The sequence below is a fragment of the Tamandua tetradactyla genome, chromosome 14 (assembly GCF_023851605.1).
Source record: "Tamandua tetradactyla isolate mTamTet1 chromosome 14, mTamTet1.pri, whole genome shotgun sequence".
NCBI classification, from domain to species: domain Eukaryota; kingdom Metazoa; phylum Chordata; class Mammalia; order Pilosa; family Myrmecophagidae; genus Tamandua; species Tamandua tetradactyla.
This window is the reverse complement of record NC_135340.1, coordinates 54292118-54314458: the sequence shown is the minus strand read 5'-3', so window position 1 is coordinate 54314458 and position 22341 is coordinate 54292118. Positions and strand designations below refer to the sequence as shown.

At 47.9% G+C, this 22341-nt stretch overlaps 1 protein-coding gene and 1 pseudogene across 1 annotated transcript; one reads left to right on the top strand and one right to left on the bottom strand.

The window, feature by feature from the left end:
* Positions 1 to 8167: 8167 nt before the first annotated feature.
* On the top strand, positions 8168 to 9866 carry LOC143655451 (methionine aminopeptidase 1 pseudogene; annotated as a pseudogene).
* A 6177-nt stretch (positions 9867 to 16043) lies between these two features.
* Positions 16044 to 18424, bottom strand: CHAC1 (ChaC glutathione specific gamma-glutamylcyclotransferase 1). Its single transcript, XM_077127474.1, has 3 exons — positions 18086 to 18424; positions 17634 to 17669; positions 16044 to 17160 (listed from the first exon to the last, which is right to left on the bottom strand). The coding sequence occupies exons 1-3, from the start codon at positions 18326 to 18328 to the stop codon at positions 16759 to 16761; spliced, it is 681 nt and encodes a 226-aa protein (XP_076983589.1). The 5' UTR covers positions 18329 to 18424; the 3' UTR covers positions 16044 to 16758.
* Between the last annotated feature and the right edge of the window lie 3917 nt (positions 18425 to 22341).

Below are 22341 nucleotides of genomic sequence, written 5' to 3'. Positions count from 1 at the left end.
GGCTCAGCGGGCAAGAGTGCTTGCCTGCCATGCCGGAGGACCCCGGTTCGATTCCCGGCCCCAGCCCATGTAAAAAACAAACAAACAAACAAAAACTAATAAAATAAAAAAAAATAATAACCTTTCTGCTCCCTCCCTTCTTTCTCACTTACTCCCTCTCTCTCTCTAAAAAAAAAAAAAAAAAAAAAAGAAGATACTAGAAGAGTATAAAGAGGAATTTGAAAGAATAAATAGAAAAATAGCAGATATAACAGAGATTAAAGATTCTATAGACCAAATAAAAAACATACTAGAGATACACAGCAGCAGATTTGAAGATGCAGAAGAAAGAATAAGTGAGCTAGAGGACAGGACAACTGATTTCAAACACTAAAAACAGCATATGGCAAAAAAAGATGGAAAAATTTGAATTGGATCACAGGGAAAGGATGGACAAAACAAAGCTCACAAATCATGGGTGTCCCAGAAGGAGAAGAAAAGAGTAAAGGGCTAGGAAGATTAGTTGAGGATATAATGGGGGAAACTTCCTAACCCTTATAAAGGACAGAAAAATACAAATCAAAGAAGCTCAATAAACTCCAAAGAGAATAAATCCAAATGGACCTTCCCCAAGACACCTACTAATCAGGCTGTCAAATGTTGAAGACAAGCAGAAAATCCTGAAAGCAGCAATAGAAAAACAATCTACTAATACAAGGGAAATTAAATAAGACTGAGTTCAGACTACTCAACAAGCACCCTGGAAGTGAGAAGGCAGTGGTGTGATATATTCAAGATCCTGAAAGAGAAAGACTTCCAGCCAAGAATTCTGTACCCAGCTAAATTGTCCTTCAAAACTGAGGGAACGATTAAAGTTTTCACAGACAAAGAAGTCCTGAAAGAATTTGTCAACAAGAGATTGGCCCTATAAGAAATACTAAAAGGATTTCTGCCAGCTGAAAAAAATAAGTCAGTAGAGGGAGGTCTGAAGAAGAACACAGAATTGAAGAGTTCCACTAAGGGTAACTTAAATAATACAAACATAAAGAGGGAAAAGAATATATAGATCTGTATTAGTTAGGGTTCTCTAGAGAAACAGAATCAACAGGTAATACTTGCAAATGCAAAATTTATACAAGTGTCTCACGTGACTGTGGGAATGCAGAGTCCAAAATCTGCAGGGCAGGCTTTGAAGCCGATAATTCCAATGGATTCGTCTGGATAAACTCCACAGGAGAGGCTCGCCAGCCAAAGCAGGAAGAAAGCCTGTCTCTTCTGAATTCTCTTTTAAAAGCTTCCAGTGATCAGATTGAACATTACTCATTGCAGAAGACACTCCCCTTGACTGATTACAAATGGAATCGGCTGTGGATGCAGCTGATGTGATCATGATCTAATTCTATGAAATGTCCTCATTGCAACAGACAGACCAGCAGTTGCCCAACCAGACAAACAGGTACCACCACTTGGCCAAGTTGACACATGAAGCTGACCGTGACAAGATCTGACAAATAAAATTAAAAAGATAAGATGGTGGAATCAAGAAACACCTCTCCAGTAATAGCTTTGAATGTTAATGGACTAAATTTACCAATTAAAAGATACAGATTGGCAGAATGGATTAAGAAACATAATCCAGCTATATGCTGCTTACAAGAGACTCATTTTAGACACATGGACACAAATAGATTGAAAGTGGAAGGATGGGAAAAGATGTTCACACAAGTTGCAACCAAAATAAAGGAGCAGTAGCTATATTAATATCGGACAAAATAGACTTTAAATGTAGACATCATAAGAGACAAAGGATACTATATAATAAAAGGAACAATTCACCAAGAAGAAATAACAATCATAAATGTCTATGCTCCCAATCAAGGTGCTCCAAAGTACATGAGACAGACATTGGCAAAACTGAAGGGAGCAATAGATATTTCAATAATAGTAGTAGGAGATTTTAATACACCGCTCTCCTCTATAGATAGAACAACCAGACAGAAGATCAACAGAGAAACAGAGAAGTTAAACAACTTGGTAAATGAATTACACCTAACAGACATATATAGGTCATTACACCCCAAAACACTATGTTATACATTCTTCTCTAGTGCTCATGCAACATTCTCCAGGATAGATCATATGCTGGGGCACAAAATTATTCAAAGCACTTTCTCTGATCACAGTGGAATGAAGCTGGATATCAATAACCACCAAAGAATGAGAACATTCACAACTATATGGAGATTACATAACACACTCTTTTTTTTCCCCCATGGGCAGGCACCAGGAATCAAACCCATGTCTCTGGCATGGCAAGCGAGAACTCTGCCTGCTGAACCACCATGGCCTGCCCTAGATCACATGCTCTTAAACAAAAGTGAGTCAAAGAAGAAATTGCTAGAGAAGTCAGTAGCTATGTGCAGCTGAATGAAAATGAGGATACAACATATCAGAACTTATGGGATGCAGCAAAGTCTGTGCTGAGAAGGAAATTTATTGCCCTAAATGCCTATATTAAAAAACAAAGAGCAAAATTCGAGGATTTAACTGCCTACCTGGAGGATCTCGAGAAAGAATAGCAAACTAACCCCAAGGTAAATTGAAGAAGAGAAGTAACAAAGATTAAAGCAGAGTTAAGTGAATAGGAGAACAAAGAACAATAGAAAGAATCAATAAATCCAAAGGTGGTTCTTTGAGAAGATCAATAAAATCAATAGGCCACTAGTAAGACTGTCAAAGAGAAAAAGAAAGAGGATGCAAATTGCAAATAAACTATCAGAAATGAGAAGGATGGCATACTACAGACCTGGAATAAATGAAAGAAGTCATAAGAGGGTACTATGAGCAACTATACACCAACAAACTAGACAACTTAGATGAAATGGACAAATTCCTGGAAACACAAACAAGCTACACTAATTCAGGAAGAAATAGAAGATCTAAACAAACCAATCACAAGTAAGAGATTCAGTCAGTCATCAAAAATCTTCCTACAAAGAAAAGTTCAAGGCCAGATGGCTTCACAGGGGAATTTCATTAAACATTCCAAAAAGAACTAACACTAATCCTGCTCAAACTTTTCCCAAAAACTGAGGAAAAAGGAATACTACATAAGTCATTTAAGAAGTTATTTTAATACCAAAACCGGATAAAGATGCTATAAGAAAGGAAAACCACAGGTCAATCTCCCTAATGAACATAGATACAAAAATTCTCAACAAAATACTAGCAAATTGAATCCAACAACACATTAAAAGAATTATACACAATGACCAAGTGGGGTTTATACCAGGAATGCAAGGATAGTTCAACACAAGAAAATCAATTAATGTAATACTGCACATTAACAAATCGAAAGGGAAAAGTCACATGATCATCTTGATTTTTGCTGAAAAAAGCATTTGACAAAATTCAACATCATTTTCTGATTAAAAAAACACTTCAAAAGATAGAAATCCAAGTTAACTTCTTCAATATGATAAAGGGCATATATGAAAAACTGATAGCCAGCTGTACGCAATGGAGAGAGACTGAAAGCTTTCCCCCTAAGATAAGGAATGAGACAAGGATGCCTATTGTCACCACTATTATTCATCATTGTGCTAGAAGTTCTAGCTAGAGCAATCAGGAAGGACAAAGAAATAAAAGGCATCCAAACTGGAAAGGAAGAAGTAAAACTTTCATTGTTTGCAGATGACATAATAGTATTCTTAGAAGATCCTCAGAAATCTACAACAAAGTTACTTGAGTTAATAAATAAATTCAGCAGGGTAGTGGGATATAAAGTTAACATGCAAAATCATTAATGTTGATAATATTTTTCTAATAAATGTGGTTGCAAGAAAAAAAATCATTAATGTTTCTATACACAAACAATGACCTAACTGAGGAGTCAGTTAAGGAAAAAATTCCATTCAAGATAGGAACTAAAAAAATTGAGTACTTAGGAATGAACTTAACTAGGGATGTAAAGAACTTGTACACAGAAAACTACATAGCATTGCTGAAAGAAATCAAAGAAGACATTCCCTGCTCATGGACAGGAAGGTTAAATATAGCTATGATGTCAGTTCTCCCCAAATTGATCTACAGTTTCAATGCGGTACCAATCAAAATTCCAAAACCCTACATTGAAGACTTGGAAAAGCTAGTTAGTTACCAAACTCATCTGGAATGAAAGAGATCCAGAATAACTAAAAGCATCCTTAAAAAGAAGAATGAAGTGGGAGGATTAACACTTCCTGACTTTAAAGCTTATTATAAAGCCACAGTGGTCAAAACTGCAGGTACTGGCACAAAGATAGAAGTATTGACCAATGCAATCGAATTGAGAGTGCAGAAATAGGCCACCAAATATATGGTCAACTGATCTCTGACAAGGCCCCCAAATCCACTCAACTGGGTCAAAATCGTCTTTTCAATAAATGGGCATGGGAGAACTGGATATCAATAGCCAAAAAAATGAAAGAGGACCCTTACTTTACACCCTATACAAAAATTAACTCAAAGTGGATCAAACACCTAAATATAACAATTAGCACCATGAAGCTTATAGAAGAAAATATAGGGAAACATCTTCAAGACCTACTAATAGATGTAGCTTCCTAAACTTTACATGCAAAGCACAAGCAACAAAAGAAAAAGTAGATAAATGGAAACTCCTCAAAATCAAATGCCTCTGCACCTCAAAAGACTTTGTCAAAAAGATGAAGGGGCAGCCAACTCAATGGGAGAAAATATTTGGAAATCACACATTGGATTAAGATTTGATATCCTGTATACATAAAGAAATCATACAACACAACAACAACAAAAAACAAACAACCCAATTATAAAATGGGCTAAAGATACGTGTGCTGGTTTGAAAGGATGTATGTACCCTAGAAAAACTGTTTTCATCTGTTCTAGTTTTACTAGCTGCCAGAATGCAACACACCAGAGACAGATTGGCTTTTAATAAAAGGGGATTTATTTTTGTTAGTTCTTCAGAGGAAAGGCAGCTAACTTTCATCTGAGGTTCTTTCTTACATGGGAAGGCACAGGATGGTCTCTGCTGGCCTTCTCTCCAGGCCTCTAGGTTCCAACAACTTTCCGGGGGGGAATTCTTTCTGCATCTCCAAAGGCCTGGGCTGAGCTGCAAGTGCTGAGATGAGGTAGGCTGAGCTGCTTGGGTTGTGCTACATTGCGCTCTCTCATTTAAGTGCCAGCCAATTAAGTCAGACATCATTCATTGCAGCAAACATGCCTCCTAGCCGACTGCAGATGTAATGAGCAACAGATGAGGTTCACGTACCATTAGCTCATGTCCACAGCAATAGACCTAGGCACCTTCACCTGGCCAAGTTGACAACTGAATCTAACTACCACATGTCCACCCCTTGTCAATTTGGCAACTACACGCATCACCTTAAACAATATTAAAGTGCAGAAAATTCTCTTCTGGCTGTGGACCTGTAAATCTCAAAACAAGTTGTCTGGTGCCAATATGCAAAGGAGGGACAGTCACAGGATCCATAATTGGAAGGAAAACCTGCAGGGAAACACCACTGGACTTCAAAGTCTGAAAGCCATTTATCCTTCATCTTTAGAAAGTGGAAGTCTCACCCTTTTCAAGGGCATATACAGTGGCCTGCCTCTTTCCAAATCAACTTGGGGAACACTGAGAAGACCACCTTTTTCTTGGCTCCACTCTCTCCAGGCGTCAGGGCAACCCCTGGGCTCTTTGCCATTTCCGGGGCACACGCTGAACCCCTCCATGTGGTGGCAGCCAGGCTCTCCCTAGTCCCCAAGGAGCATGCTGTACCTTTTTCAAGGCCTGAGGCATCACAACTCTTCCACTGCCACGAGATGGAAGACTCATCCTCTGCCCTCAGGACAAACTCACCCTCTCCTTATACATGGGTGGGTCCACTCTCCTGACCGAGGTTTCTTGGCTTCAGACCTGAGCTTCCATGGTTCTCACTCTGCAAACTCCAATTTGTCCCTTTGTGTCCCCCTTTGTCCAGATTGGCAGTGGTTCCGTTTACACCAACAGTCTCTACAAGCACTCCAGGACTTCTCCATCATTCCCTTCACAGTTCCTCCAAAATCTTCCCCTTAGCCATCAAAAAAAACGTACCAACATATCTGGTATTTGCAAACCGCAGCAGCACCCCACTCTCTGGTACAAATCTTTTCTAGTTTGCTAGCTGCCGGAATGCAACACACCAGAGGCGGATTGGCTTTTAATAAAAGGGGATTTATTTCATTAGTTCTTCAGAGGAAAGGCAGCTAACTTTCATCTGAGGTTCTTTCTTACGTGGGAAGGCACAGGACGATCTCTGCTGACCTTCTCTCCAGACCTCTAGGTTCCATCAACTTTCCCCAGGGGAATTTCTTTCTGCATTTCCAAAGGCCTGGGCTGAGCTGCTTGGGGTGTGCTACCTTGCTCTCTCTCATTTAAGCACCAGCCAATTAAGTCAAACCTCATTCGTTGCAGCAGGCACGCCTCCTAGCCAACTGCAGATGTGATCAGCAACAGATGAGGTTCACATACCATTGGCTCATGTCCACAGCAGCAGAACTAGGTGCCTTCACCTGGCCAAGCTGACAACTGAATCTAACTCCCACACCGCCATTCCCTAATCAGTGCCTTTCTCTTGCTGGATGAATGAACTTTCAGCAACTGTGATAAGCGCACCTACTGTGCACAAACTCTACTAGGTGCAATGATACAAGACAGACTTGATCCCTGCCCTTAAGGACTCACAATCTGTTGGAGAGGCCAGGAAGGAATAGGAGGAATCAACAAGGAATATGCTGCAAGATAGAGCACAGGTGTTAGAGATAATGTAGCAGGCTCTAAACCCAGACCTCAAGGTAGGGGGCAGAGAGTTCAAGGAGACTTCCTGGAGGAGGTGGCATCTAAGCTGAGCCCTGAAATCTGGGTGATGATTAATCAGGCCAGAGCTGGCTGGGGTATGCAAGACCCAGGGTAAGACAGCACCTGCACATTGCAGGAATACTACAGATTTCTGCCAGACCAGCTCTGATCTGTTTGATGTGCGTCAGGCCTCTCAGGACTGCAAGTGGCCTGGGAGCAGTAACTAGATCTCCCTTCCTCTGAAAATCCTCATGGGCAACAGCCTACTTGTGTGGACTGATGACCCAGGCATCCCACCTGAGCAGCTTGTCATCAGCTTTCACCCCCGTGGACTCACCGCCCCTCCCACTCACAGCCACTGACCCTTCTGATGCTCCTCTCCCCATCTACCACTCACCTGGACAGGTGTGGCACATGGCTGAGCCCCATGAGGAACTTTTATTGGGGCAGTGGGGGGTGGGGTGGAAAGCAGTCAGTCCCAGGTGGATACACAGCTGACCTCAGCCCTCTTCATCCTCCAATCACAAACACCATTGAGCTGAGTCCTAGAAAGCCAAGCTCCTCCTCAACAGGGAGAGAGAGAGAGAAGATGGGGGTGGGACATCACCCCTGAGAGGGGAGCAAATAACCCTCCAGCTTAACACCCAAAAGGAGGATTAGCAAGGGCGTGGATCCTGCCTCCCCTGGTATGCATGGGGAGGGGCAGCCCCCGCCCCTGTGTATTTGGTGTATCCTGGCCTTACGTGGGAAGACCAGAGGAGATAGAGGCCAGCCCAGGGTGATCAGGCCTGCCCTGGGGCCACTCATGCCTGGCCGGTCAGCCCTTGCCCCTGTGGCAACCCAGTCCCACATAGCAGGCTGTGCACACAAACATTAAGATTGAATATCACCCAAGGACCACAGCTCAGGGTTCACCCCTACCTAAGACTGAGGTTGTCACAGGGTCTTCCTCTCCAAGGTGATGTGTGACTTTGCACTGAGTAGGCTGTCTCAATAACCACATTTCCCCTACGTCCCCCAGCACCTCCTGGGGCCCCCGCCCTGTGCTGCCATACACTCAGTTCCTGCCCTTGGGGATGTTCCGTGTCATGGGGACAGACCTGTACACAGGGCAGTGACTGCAACGAGCTGGGCCCTCAGAGGTGGACAGGGGCAGCAGGGTGGCACGAGCCAGGTCGACTTCTAAAGGAGATAAAAGGGTCAGGCAAGGTCGATAAAAGTGATCCCAGGGAGGGACAGCAGTGGGAGCAAAAGCTGAGTGGCCAGAAACAGCAGGCCATAGGAGACCCACAGCAGCCAGGCTGGGTGGGGAGGGGCGCAAGAGGGATGCAGAGACTGGAGGAGAGAGTAGGGAACAGGTGCAGACAAACATTTATCCCAAGGCCATGAGGACCCAGCGAGGGTTGTCAGTGTGGAAGGGCTGTGGCCACGTTCATGTTTTAAATGGTAAGAAATACGAATAGATCAGGGGCAAAACTGAGGGAAGGTCAATCAGTCTGGAGGTCATGACAAAAGTCCAAGGAAATTCAATGAGCAGTAGGGCAGTGGAGTAGGATGGATACAAGAAATATTCACCTCCTCCTCCTCCTCCTCTTCCTGGGTGACGTGCTCCTTCCCAAAGCTGGCAGGCAGCACGGCGGCCGTGGGGACGCAGGGGTGTGAGCCAGTAGCTGCAGCAGCAAGGCCAAGGCCCACTGTCCCACCTGCATCAAGCTGAGCATCTACCGCTTGTACTTCTGCTTGCAGGAATATTTTAAGGGAAGTTGGGCTACTCACAACTTACTACGTAAGAAAGCAAAAGATGAAAAGGCAAAGCAAGAAGTGTCTTCCCAGACTGTAGAAGGTGATATTAATACTAATGCATGGGCAAATTATCAATATACTGGTAAATTCAGGCCATATTTTCCACTGATGCCAACAAGACCAATGCAAGTTATATTCAGAGACCAGATTATGCTGATCATCCTTTGGGAATGTCCAAATCTGAACAGGCTCCTAAAGGTACTTCTCAAATTAAATTACTGTCAGCTGAAGATATAGAAGGGCTGCAACTCATATGCAGGCTTTCTAGAGAAGTAGTGAACATTGCTAGTGGAATGATTAAACCAGGTGTAACTACTGAAGAAACAGATCATGCTGTGCACTTAGCATGCATTGCAAGAAATGTCTACCCCTCTCCACTGAATTATTACCGTTTCCCAAAATTGTGTTGTACCTCAGTGAACGAAGTGATCTGCCGTGAAATCCAGACAGGCAGCATTTGCAAGAAGGTGATACTGTAATGTTTACATCACTCTTTATCACAGTGTTTATCATGGGGACCTGAATGAGACTTATTTTGTTGGAGACGTAGATGAGGGAGCACGGAAACTCCCACACGTTTGAGTGCCTGATGCAAGCCGTTGATGCAGTGAAACTTAGTGTTCGATACAGAGAATTGGGAAACATTATTCAGAAGCATGCCCAAGCAGATGGGTTTTCAGTTGTTCGACTGTGGATATGGAATCCACAAACTTTTTCATCCAGTCCCTAATGTACCCCACTATGCCAAAAACAAAGTGGTTGGAGTGATAGGGTGGGACATGTATTTACAATTGAGCCAATGATTTGTGAAGGCGGATGGCAGGATGGAGCCTGCCCAGATGGTTGGGCCACAGTGACAGGAGATGGGAAGCCGTCTGCTCAGTTCGAGCACACTCTGCCAGTCGCGGACACTGGCTGTGAAGTCCTAACCTGACAGTACACAGCCTCACTTCATGTCCCAATTTTAATTTCTCCCAGGATGGATTCATTTCTTCTCGCTATACTATGCATTTTATACAGACTTCAGAAAGGAAGAGGAAATTGTTATCACTTGTTTTGTTTTGACCATAGATAAGAAAGGACTACAGCATCTGCCGTATATCCTCAAGAGCATGTCTTGGGTTCAAAAAAGCCTGGAAAACAAAGGAAAATTTTCTCAACTCCTTTTGATGTCACATCCCTCCCCACCCCGCCCTGAATAATCTCTGCACTCCTATTTTCTCATTTGCCCTTTAAGCACTTTTACTAAACCTTTATCACTGCCACAACTGGCCATTGACAGCCAGCTGTTTTCCAGGTGAATGTTGAAGATGAAAATCCTTGAAACTTCAACAACATATGTTATTACAGAATTTTTTTTAATTACATATATATGTGGAGGAAAAAAAGAAACATTTAGATCAGGTAAGATCAGCAGAACTTGAAAAGGTTTGAGGTAGAAGATCAGACCCCGGTATATTGGTTTGCTAATGCTGCCAGATAGCAACATAACAGAAATGGAATGGCTTTATAAAGGGAATGAATTACATTAGGAGCTTACAGTTCTAAGGCTGTGAAAATTTCCAGATTAAGGCACCAAGAGGTTACCTTCACTCAAAAAAAGCTGATGCCATCTGGAACACCTGTCAGCTGGGAAGGCACATGGCGACGTCGCTGTGGTAGACATCTGCTCTTTCGGCATCCAAGCATCTCCAGACGTGTGTCTGACAGCTCTGAAGCAACTGTTCTCCAAGCATCTGCATCTGAGGTTTCTTCAAAACATTTCCCCTTTTAAAGGATTCCAGTTAACTAATAAAGACCCACCTTGAATGGGTAGGGTCACATCTCCATCTAATCAAAATGCCACACCCACAATCTCCGTGGAGATAATCTAATCAAAAGTTTTTACCCTACAATATTGAATCAGGATTAAGAGACAGTTGCCGAGGTGCACCGGTCATTCCATGGTAGAATTCTCGCCTGCCATGCAGGAGACGATGTATTGATTCCCTGCCCGTGCTCTACCACCACCACCCCCAAAAAATAAGAGCTGTGAACAAAATTCCCTATGATATACGTATCACATATTTGCCTCTGTGTGTGTGTGTATAGATAAATAGGGAAACATTTTAAAAAGAAATGGCTGTCCCCACAAGATGAGGTCAGGATTAGAACATGACTTTTCTGAGTACATAATAGTTTCAAACCAGCACACAGCTGTCAGAGGGGGAATGGGCCACGTGGCAGTGGTCACCATTGGGCTAAACCTTGATGATGGGCAGATGGTTCGCGGAGACATTAGGGTAAGGAGCAGATCCAAAAGAGCCAAGATCAGGGATTGAAGTGTCAGACAAAGGAGCAAAGGGATGAAGGGGTGAGAGCAAAGGGCACAGCGTCTGGGGCAAAGATGAGGGATGCGAGTGAGACCAGCAGGTGGGCCAAGAGGAGTGAGGCCATGAGGAGTAAGATGGCACCATCAGGAAGGCTGGTGGCCTAGAGGGCAGGATGCATTGAGCTGCTCCCTCAGGCCCAAGAAAGTACCCAGGGCAGGGGTGAGAGCAGGGGCCCATGTGGATCAGGAAGGGCAGCCCGTGGGAACTCGCTGCTGCAACAAGAGGAAGACAGGAGGAGAGCTGCCTTCCCCTGGAGGTCCACCCCTGGTTTGTTCCCCAGTGCTGGGCTACTGTTGCTGGGCTGGGTTGAAGAGCCCAGGACTATGGGGAGAAGGGCAGAGGACATGGTTGGGTGGCTTTGATAGCCACCGGTTCCACTAATAAAGCAACCCTGTCCTGCCCTAGCTCTCTACAGCCACCATGTAATTTTCTTCCAAACCAGGACACTTGGGAATGAAAGTAATCACTACTACAGGACAAGAGGGATAAACCAGGCCCGTCCTGGCTACCCTGGGATGTGTGGTCACCCCAGCCATGGAGACAGGGCTGGGCTTTGGACCCTGACTCTGGCCTTGGGAATGCCTCCCTAAGACCCCTGCATCCCCCCCAACACACACACAGTCTGGGGCACTGGAATTGGACTCACACCCTGGTGCACTCAGACCCACCCTGAGCCAAGCCTGGGGAAAGGCAGGGTTTCCCCCATCCAAGGTCCACCTCCCTACACCCTCTGACAACTGACAACAACCACTCTCTTCAGGGAAACAACAACCCCTAGAGGGATGCTGTCCCTCCTGCAGTAAGGGGGCAGCTTGGCGAGAGCCCTAGTGGCCTGCAGCCCTGGGAGGATGCCCTGAGTGAGGCTTCCTGCACCATCCATGTCCCCTGCTAACCATTGTCCCCCCACCCCTATCCCTGAGGACTCCCCAGACTCCTCCCTCCTGCTGGACCCCATTTCCAACTGGTTCTCAGGAGGCCTTTTCCCCACCTTCCCTGAGCCTGGCCTTAGTCCAGCACTCACCAGCACTTGCCTGGACGCTGTAACAGGGTCTGGTCTTGCTGCTTCCAGACCCTCTTCCCCCTCCAGTGACAAGCCCAGGCCTCCTCAAGCCTCAGGCCCCCCAACAACACTCTCTGCTTTCAAAGACAAAGCAAACAAAGAGAAAGAACAAAAACAAACAACCCTTCAGTGGGAGGACAAACACATTAAAAAAAAATTAAAAGCATCACCAGGGAACTCAATGCCCCTTCATGATAGTATCTAACACTTCCTCTAAAATCTGGCCTCAAAGCAGCTCTCAGCTTCCTCCCTCACACCCCTAAGCTGGGCCACACTCCGATAAGCCCTCTTTGGACTTCCCTTCCTTTGCTGCCACTTTTCCCCATGCCTAGAATGCCCGCCCTCTACCTTTTGGATTCCAACAGCTTCTTTAAGGCCCTTTCTCGGGTCTGACCTCCTTTGCCCCATCCCCTGAGCTCCTGGAGTCACCCTGGCCCCAGGTCCTCTGTGTGGTTGGGTCCGGGTTTGTGTCTCCTGCAGCTGGATGTCAAGAGCCGTCTCTGGGCCCTGGGTGAGCCTGACCTACTGCTCAAGGAGGCATCGATCCTTCCTCCTGCCCCCTGGGTCTCGGGGAGGACACCCTTGAGAGAGGGACAGGACTTCTGAGGTCCTTTCTAGCTCTGGAATTCCTCAATGCTGGGGCCCAGAGCTGGGCACACACTCACCACCCTGCTCAAGCCTCCCCTAACTAAGAAAGAAAAGAAACAGGCAGTAAGTTCCTACACGGCGGTTCTCAAAGTGTGGTCCAGGGACCCCTGGGTGGGGGAGGATCTGTGAGGTCAAAACTCTTTTCATAATCATACTAAGCAGCTATGTGGCTTTTTAACTCTCATTTCCTCATGAGCATACAGTGGAGTTTTCCAGAGACTGGACTGAAATGCAGAAGCAGATGAGAATCCAACTATTTCTATGAAGTTAATTTGAGACTCCAACTGCTTCTGTTAAATCAGACATTGAAAATATAAAAGCAAGGCCACCTTGCACTAAAATTTGTTTCGCAAAATAGTTATTTTTCTTTAAAATATGTTTTAACATGTCATGGATTTATTATTGTTATTCTTAATTCAATATTTTTTAATTTGTTGTAATCTAACAATATCAATTGATATATCTATCTATCTTATAACAATGTAGACATAAATATCTAAACAAAGCCTTTTGGAGTCATCAATAAATTTTAATTTGTAAAGGACTCCTGAGATGCCTGCACCTTCTCCATGCTCTCGGTTTCCCGTTTCTCTCCCCACGTGGCTACTTCTTCCCTCCCACAGCCCCTCGGCCCTGCCTGTGGCTTCCCCGCTACTACTACTGAAAATTGGTCTCACTGAGGCCACAAGGATGCCTGGCCCCTTGGCATTTCACCCAAAGGGATTCCTGTCCTTATTTTCCTTGATCATTAGGCAGCGTGATACTGTTGGACTCCCTCTAGAAACACCTTTCCCCTCTCCCAACTCTCTGGGCACTCCTCTGGCTGCTCATTTTCTCTCCACTCTTCTCCTTACTTCGCTCAAACCTTCAGGGCTGAGTCCCCTGGGACCCAGGCCCTGTTCTCTTTTCTCTCTAGTCCCAGGGAGACCAGGGCTACTCCAGGGCTTCAAGCCTCGAGCCGGACAGCTCCCGACTCCCTAACTGCAGCCCAGATTTCTCTCCTGAGCCCTCAGACCAGCATATCCACGTACCCCTGAGCACCCAAGAGGATGCTCCTGCCCCCCACAGACACCCTAAACTTAAATCTAACCCAGATCTCCGCCCTACCCTTTCTAACTCTGCAACTGCACCAGGAACCCACCAGTCTCTGCCTTCTCCCTCGCCCGCTTCATTCAACCAGTCAGCAAATCGCATCAACTTCATCCCCTAAAATGCTCTCACTTCCACCCGCCTATCCTCTCCCATGCTTTGGCTCAGGCCACCTTCACTTCTCCCCTGATTTGTCTTGACTTTTTCCCTCCAATCTAAGGAAGCAGCCGAAGCATATCTTCCTGCAAATCTCTTTCCTGCTTAAAATCCACAGGAGGTCCCCTACTGACCCCCACAGTGCAACTCACTAAGCTGGCCAGTGTGACATGGTCCTGCCACTTGCCCAGCCGCTTGTCCCCTCGTCATATCACTCTGTTCCAGCTAGGCTGACCTTGCCTCCCCCAACAGGCACATGCTGTTCCCTGCCTCTTTGTTCATCGGAGCCCCCTTCTCACGTTTGGCCTAATCACCCCCTCCTCCAGTTAGAAGCCCTTTCCCTGTGCTAAGAGTCCTGTTCTTCCGTCATGGCACATTTCATGTTGCATGGTCACCATAAGTTTCTCCAAATTCCTTGAGGAGAATTTGTTTTCTGCTCTATTCCCAGTGCCTAGGATGGTGTGTCATATAGTGGAAGCTTAGTAAATACTTGCTGAATAACTTGAAGAACATGAGCGCCTGTTCAGATGGTAAGTACATTCCCCACCCCTATTCAGCTCTCAGCACAAAGCAGGGCTCTGCTCTGAGGGCCCAGGCTGCCCAGGAGGCAGTAGTCACTCCGGGCTCCCTGCCACCTCCTTTCGTTTTGTCTGATCAGCCTCCCAGAAGCAGCTGGCTGACTCCATGCTTTCCCCATCAATAACTAAGGCTCTAGGCTGCCAAAGTATGGGCATGCCACCCAGCCACATGCACCTGTCCTAGGCACCCTGGTTGCCCAACCTGGTTGCAGCTGACCCTGCCAGGGACACCCGGACTATCCAGGGCATCAGTCACAACACAGAGCAGCACCACACACCACACAGCCTGCCCCACAGAGAGAAAACTGCTGTTTAGAGGACTGAATACTTTTCTCAAGGTCACTCAGCCAGTGAGGGAAGGGGCTGGGTTGGAGCCAGCGTCTTGGCTGCTAAGGCTTGTAATCTTGGCCCCGCAGCCATCCTGCAGGTCCAGGAGTAGAGGCCAAGCCCACGAAATGGCCATTCCCAGCAGAGGGCCAGTCTGCAGGTCTGGGAGGGGTGGAACACTGTGACCTGCTTCCAGGGACCATGACAGGGAGAGCAGCAGCCAGGAACAGGCAGTAGATGAACAAGCAGCAGCCTGGAAAGCACCCTGGCAGCTCATTCCAGCATGGCAAGAGTCCTGGCTGATCAGGTTAATGAAGTCACAGACACCACAGCCCCAGGAGGGACAGTGAGTGCTTGGACCTTAAAAGTAAAAGGGCTGCCAGGTCCTCCAGGCCACAGCTCCCCACTATCAGCTGCCAGCACTGACCTACAAATTGGTCACTGCCCTATCCCAAACTACATACTCCTATAGGAGGGAAGCTGGGGTCCCACCTAGCCATCAGGAAAAGGCAGCAGCTGTCCTTGCAACTGGGGGAGGGGCAGGACTGGTCTGAGTGATGGGGAGGTGGGAAGCATGAGACACAGGATCCCAGGTCTGTGACACAGACACTGCTTGCAGGGCTGCCTAGTACAGCCACATGGCCGGATGGCGACATTACTCCAGGGCATTATTCACAGACACACAGACGTGAATGGTGCCCACAAAAGAGGTGTAACTGAGCAGTCCTACCTGTGCAGCTGCCCCTTCGTAGAAGGGAGGGAAGTAGAGGAAGTGGGAGCCCTTCCCCTGTTATGAGCCTTCCATCATCACCTCCCTTACCTTCCGCCTGAATAAAGAACCATGTTCCCTAAAAATAAATAATAGGGGGAACAAATGTTAAAATAAATTTAGTTTGAAATGCTAATGAAAGCGAGGGGTAAGGGGTATGGTATGTATAATCTTTTTTTTTGTTTTCGTTTTATTTCTTTTTCTGTTGTCTTATTTTTCTGAATTGATAGAAATGCTCTAAGAAATGATGAAGATGCAACTAAGTGATGCATATTGTGCATGCATAAAGAAGTGATGATATTGTGAATTACTGATTATATATGTTAATGTTTTAGTTCGTTTGTTAAATTTTTTTAATAAATAAATTAAAAAACAAAAACATATTCCAGCACAGTGAAGATAACAAGAGATCAGTTTATGAACAACAGTATGTGATGGTCAGGGAGGGTGCCAGGGCCTACATTGGTGAACTTCCCAGGAACAGACCAAAAGACAGGAGTGTCCCAGACAGACAAGCAGACAGACAGAGGGTCAGGAAAACAAAGCCAAATGGGTAAGGGGCCTAGGCCCAGCCTCAGCAGCTGTGTCTGGGCATCAGATCCAGCTCTTCCCAGAGGACCAGGAGGTGAGGGGCTGGCAGGGGCCGCCGTTCTGAGAGGACCCCTCTCCTCACTCCCTGCTGTCCATTATGTAGTAGGTTGGGACATTTGGCAGACGGTATTTCTAGGGCTACGGAGCAGTTGGTCTGGATAGGCAAAGGGTCAAGACCCATGGAGGCTCCCTGTGGGGAGGGCCCACCTGGGCAGTATAGGATTAGCAGCAGCACTGGGAGGGAGTCTGTGGGACCACCGCTCAGCAGGGCCCCTGTGTCCTGGGCAGGCCCCCCCACCCTGCCCACCATGTCAACATGGTGCAATAAATAAAGTTTCAAGTAATCAGTCAGCATCAGGCAGGAGAGCTGAGGCTGGTGGGTGGCCCAGGCTTAGTGGGAGATGTCCCGAGCCACCCACGTTGGCCCCTGCGTGGACTCCGGCTCAGTCAAGTCTCTCTATGTGCACTGAAGCAGAGGCCCAGGCCTGATGTCCGCATGGCACCCCCGCAAGGGGTTCAGTCCCTCAGACCAGTGCCAGAGCCTGCTCGGTGGGACAGAAGCAGGGCAGCATGGTGCCCACGGCATCCACGATAGCTGCCAGGTGCTCGTCCTGGGCCTGGGGCCCGCACAGCTGCATGAAGTCCGCCAGGCGCAGCAAGTACTCCAGATTGTGGCCTGAGGAGCCACGGCAGGCCAGGATCTGAGTGGCGATGGCCTCCTCGGGCGCGGGGCCTAGGTAGCCAGGGTTCTGCGGGGTGGCCACATAAGCCAATGCCTTCAGTGGCTGGTCAGGGGTATCTTGAGGGTAGAAGGTGACCTCCTTGGTGTCGTAGCCACCGAGCACGGCCTCCCGCACGTTCAGGTACTTCAGGGCCTTGCTCACCTGCTCACCTTGAACCTGGTATGCCATGCCCCAAGTGCAGCCCTAGGAGGAAATGGGGATATCTGGAGTCAATCAGGACAGCTCCTTGCTCGTCCCTCCCCCATCCTAAAACACTGGGTCCCTCCCCAGGATTGTGCTCTGTAAAGGAGGTGGGTGGATGCCTGGTAATCGATCTAGAAGAAACATATCAGGCCCTTGTTCCCCCTTTCTTAAGGATTTTTAAGGTGATCTAGCCCCAGAGGGGGCAGGCCACCTACTAAAGTGTAGTCAGGGAACCAGCGGCCTCACCTGAAGCTTGTTGGGACTGCTGAGTCTCTGTCCCACCCTAATCAAACTAAATCAGAATCTTTTTATAAGATCCTCAGGGAATTTACATGGCAAGCACTGGATTAGACAACCCTTCTCATCCACCAGAGAGGCATCTAATCTCACCTGCAGGCAAGGGACCATGAGCTCTGTCTGCCTGCACTCTCCATGTGGGGTCCCAGGGTCCCTCTCTGAACTGAGGCACTTACCTCATGATCTTCAAGAAGGGTCACCACGCGGCCAGGCTGGGGAGGAAAGAAAGATTTAGAAAACACCAAGCTTTAGAAACCAGCTCTGCCATCCGTGCCAGAAGAAACCCTTATTCACCCTGCTGGCCTACGACTCTGAGACGCCCCCCTTGGCTCATTCAGCGGGCGGCGGGAAGGGAAGGGAAGGAGTGGTGGAGACGCATGGATGCAGGAGAAATAGTAACAAACACATCGCGGCGGGCCTCCACGAGGTACCCCACTGACATGCTCCCACCATCACAGCAAATCTAGCCGACACAGGTCTAGCCATGAACCCTGGGGACAGGTTTACCCATTTTCCGCTGCAGCACCGAATCGGCCGCAACCCAGAGGGCCCCGGGCATTCCCGGGCAGAGGCACCCCACCCTCCAGCTCCCATCCCCTCAGCCCCCTGGGCACGGCCCGATGCTCACCATCTTGTCGCTGCCCCGATGAAAGGTGTCTCCTTGCCAGAAGCGGCGGCTGTAGCCGCGCACGAAGCCCACTCGGCTGTCGCTGTAGGCGAAGTCGGGCCTCCACACCAGGGAGCCGTACGCGAAGATCCACAGCGCTGGAGGGTCGCAGTCGTCCCGGCGGTGCTGCGCGGGGGGCGCGGGAGATGGCGAGGGGGGTGGCGAGGGGGCCGGGATGCTCTGAGCTGCGGGCTCCTGCTTCATGGTGCCGGGCGCAGGGACGGGCCAGGCGGCCTCCGGGACTGGTCTCCGGCGCGGGCACGGACTGACCGACGGACGCGCACACCTGGCCTGGCACCGCTCGGTTGCTCCAGCTGAGCGACCCTCACCGAGGCGCCTTTTAAATCCTCCGGCCAGACGGCCCCGCCCACGGGGGGGGCAGCTGCCGCGGTAATTAGGGCGGGACAAATCCCCTTTAAGCCAATCACCTTCGGATTTTGCTGCTCGGTGGACCGCGCCGCCCTCTGAGTGGATGGCTGAGCGGCCCGCTCCGGGCCCAGAGCGCCCGCTGATTGGTTCGGCTCCACCTCTGTAGCAAACCTGGCAGGAGTGATGCAACGGCTGGGGAGGTTTCCCCAGCGCCGGCATGCAGCAAGGGCGCCTCGGATTGCGTCAGGCGGCGGGCAGGGGGCACGGGCCGGGCACCGACACGGGCCCCGGGGGCCTGTCCGGCCGCGCCCCCGTGACCTGGGCCCTGCAAGACGTCTCCCCCGCCGTTCTCCCCACGCAACCTGGCGGAGTCGCTGCAAACCCCAGGCGGACTGGACCGGCCCCACGGGCCGGCGCAGGGCAAGTCCAGAAGAAGCGCCCTGGGCGGCGTAAACGCCGGTCCCTGTGGCCCCACCTGGGAGCACGCACTGAGGGGAGCCTTCGGAGGCACCCTCCGCATTCCCCTCGGGTGCCTCACGCCGTTGGCCCGCGTGAGCAAATGGAGAAACTGAGTCACCGGGCCGGCGAGGGTTCTGCAGAGGCTGCGACGCTGTCAGGCCGCACGTGAGGGCTACGCCCCGGGCCAGGTGTGGGACCCCCTGAGCCCAGGCTGAGGCTTGGAAAACAGCCGGGCAGGGCGCTAGGGACGGCCACCAGGTAAGCGGTCACTTTGGCGGTGGTGGCCGGACCTGCGGAGGGAGGTCTAAAGGCGAGCAGAGCCGAGCCAGACTTGTCCCCGAGGGGAGGGCGTTTAGTGCTGCCCGGCACGAGGCTCCTGCGGCAGTGACGGGTTAATCCTTAGGCACCGAGGTTCCGGGAGCGGCGGGCAAGGAGGGACGGACTGAGATCCCCCGAGGTGAGCGAGCGGCCGCCAGCCTTCTTCTCTTGTTTCTGGCCTTCCGAAATTGGCGCCCTGAGCAGCGCCTAGGGGCTGTCCCTGGGGACTCCTCGGGCTAAAAAAGGGAAACTGAGGTAGCAGAGGCCTCCGCCCGCGAAACTGGTTTCTGGCGACCTCTCCGGGAGAGGAAATGGGCAGTCTGGCGTCTCGTTCCATTCTAATTAAATATTCAAGCAAAAAAGTTATCCGCACACTTCAGAATAGTCATTCCAAAGGTGAGGGGTGTGTATAATATGAAGCCATATCTTTAAAAACAAGTTATAAGGTCGGATAGTATAATCCAGAAGAATATAAACTGTTAACAGAGGCTGTCACTAGAACAGAACTTTCAATGTTAAATTAAAACCTTTATGAAAAAGTTTGGGTTTTTTACAAGACCCATGAATTGCTTTTCCAACCAGAAAATAAAAATTACAGGCAAAAAGAATCATTTCTGGTCACTCTTTCTCTTTCCCTCCATTCCCCAGGTTTGTTCTCTTCTCTTGTGCCCTCCCCTCTACCCTGTACTCTTTTATCCATTTGATCACCACCTTTCCTGCGAACTCCTTAGGGAGAATATCCCCTCCACTCCGCACCTTGGGTGGTAGAGTGGGGAACCCAGAACTGGTATGGACACCTTGCTGGAAGTATCTGAATTGGCATAAACTCCCATTTGAGAAAGAAGCATGGTGATACAAGTCAAGAATCATTAAAATGTCCTTGCCCTTTGACCCAATACTTCCACTCCAGGAAATTATTCAAAATATGGGAAAGGCCATATGCCTGAAGAGTTTCAATGCATTGTTATTTACTATTGCAAAAACAAAAGAAGAGAAACTCAAATATCCAAAAATAGCTAAATGTTTAAGTAAATTACAGTTAACCCACGTGGGTGAGAAATATAACCAAACACACACACAAGGAAACAATTTAAATATCCAACAATAGGAGACTGGCTACATAAATTTGTTGTAGCCATAAAATGAAATCTGTGCAGTCATTGGAAACAATTATGTAAATTTGCATTTATTGACTTGGAAACGTATCTAAGATGTGTAATTGAGTGGAAAAGCCAAGCATAAAATTACCTCATATAACTTTGTTAATTTAAAAAGTCAGACATGTTTATTTGCATGGAAAAAATTTCAAAGAACACAAAATGTTCACATGGTGGTAGGATTACATGAGATTTGTACTCTTTTATCAATTCAGATTGGGATTTTTTTTTTAAGAGAACATGTTTTATTTGTATATTTTTAAAAAAGGCTATTTCTGTTTAGAAAATTAAAAAATAAAAATGTTATGAAAACACTATAGTAACAATGCCTGTGATTGCATTAGTAAGACAAAAATGCGAAATATGAACTATCACATGTGCTGTGATTAAACCAGTAAACAACAACAAAGGTGCATGAGGAAAAAGGATGGAGGAGCAAATGCTGATGATGGGTGTTGGCATTATGGGTGATTCTCCTCTCTATTTTCCAAATTTTATGAAATGTAATTTATAAATCAGAAGTTACTTTTCGAGAGTGGTTAATGTTTTCTGGGAGGTGAGGGGCAGAGAGCCTATCAGAATCCCCTGGGGAACATTTTCACACTGTGCGTGCTCAGACTTCTCCCACCCGATTAGAGACCTCGCTTGTAATAATCCCTTTGGTGATGTCATCAGTAAATCTATCCTGTCCCAGGCAGAATTAGCCACTCCCTCCTCCGTGCTTCCAGGACCCTTTCCCTCACTTCTGTTTATTTATCTGTCCCCTCCACCTCATGATTATAACAGAAAACAACCAGTGACTCAGAGCTTAACCTCTGCCAGGCAGTTTGCAAAATGTTTTTACATCCATTCTAATTATAAACTTCCCCACTACTTTGTGAGGTAAATATCATTTTACAGATGAGCAAACTGGAACACAGCGAAATTAAGTAACCTGCTCAAGGGGACAGGACAATACATTGTGGAACGTGGGTCAGAAAGTAAGTCCCCTGGCTCCAGAGCCTCCTCACTGAGAGTCATCTGACATCCTGCCTCCCCCTCACCCCACAGCCCTGCAAGAGGGTTCATCTTTGAAGGCCCCGGGGAACCCACACAGTGCCGGCACATGGAAGGTTCTCCATAAACAGAGGTAGAATAAGTGAAGCTTTTACTAGAAAAAGTAAAGCCAGGGCATCCGGAGGTTCTGAGGAGGAGAAATTCCGGCCATCTCAAGTTCTGCATGACATAATTCAACCTTGACCCTGTCCAAATAGGAATCCTCAGCCGGTGGGTCTTAAACATCTTCCTGCAAACACATCTTGCCTCTTCCCATCTCTTGCTTTATCTTTGCCAACCACCACTATCTTCTTGCCTCCCAGAGGGACAGTAAACCACCCCACTCAGCCGGTTCCTCTCTCTAATCTCAGCCACAAATGCATCCCATCTTTCCTTTTAAAATCCCCTCAGGAAAAGGCTGTGCAGGTCGGTGCCAGCAGGCTCCTGCCCATGGCGGTTCCAGCTCAAGAGAGGTGACGAGTCTGAACATCACCTCCATCTGAGTGGCACGTGATGTGCACATGGTGGCTTCCTTTTGGGGAGCTTTCCTAAATTAATCTTTCCTTATTGTTCCCCTTCAGGAAGTCCCTTCCCATTTCCTTATTGCTTGCCCCTTCTCACTTCTCTGTCCAGATGCTTCAATCAACTCCTGAGGTTAGTGGGGCATGATTATCTGAAATGAGGGAAGGGTATGTTTTTGGAGCCAGGGAATTGGGCTAATTATGATGGTAAATGATGAAGTTGCTTTATAAAGCTGCTGATCCCAGAGGGATGAAAACCTTCCCAGACTTGAGCCCAGCTCCACTGTTTACCAGCTGGGTAATGCTAGGTACGTCCTCTCAGGTCCTCAGTTTTTTCAACGGGGAAATGCAGTATGAT

What these genes read in the sequence shown, in the direction of transcription:
- CHAC1 (XM_077127474.1), bottom strand. Translation starts at nt 18,328, where the DNA reads ATGAAGCAGGAGCCCGCAGCTCAGAGCATCCCGGCCCCCTCGCCACCC. An exon ending in ATCGGGGCAGCGACAAGATG is followed by an intron (nt 17,670 to 18,085) that starts GTGAGCATCGGG and finishes TTTCCTCCCCAG; the next exon opens with CCTGGCCGCGTGGTGACCCT. An exon ending in CCCTTCTTGAAGATCATGAG is followed by an intron (nt 17,161 to 17,633) that starts GTAAGTGCCTCA and finishes ATTTCCTCCTAG; the next exon opens with GGCTGCACTTGGGGCATGGC.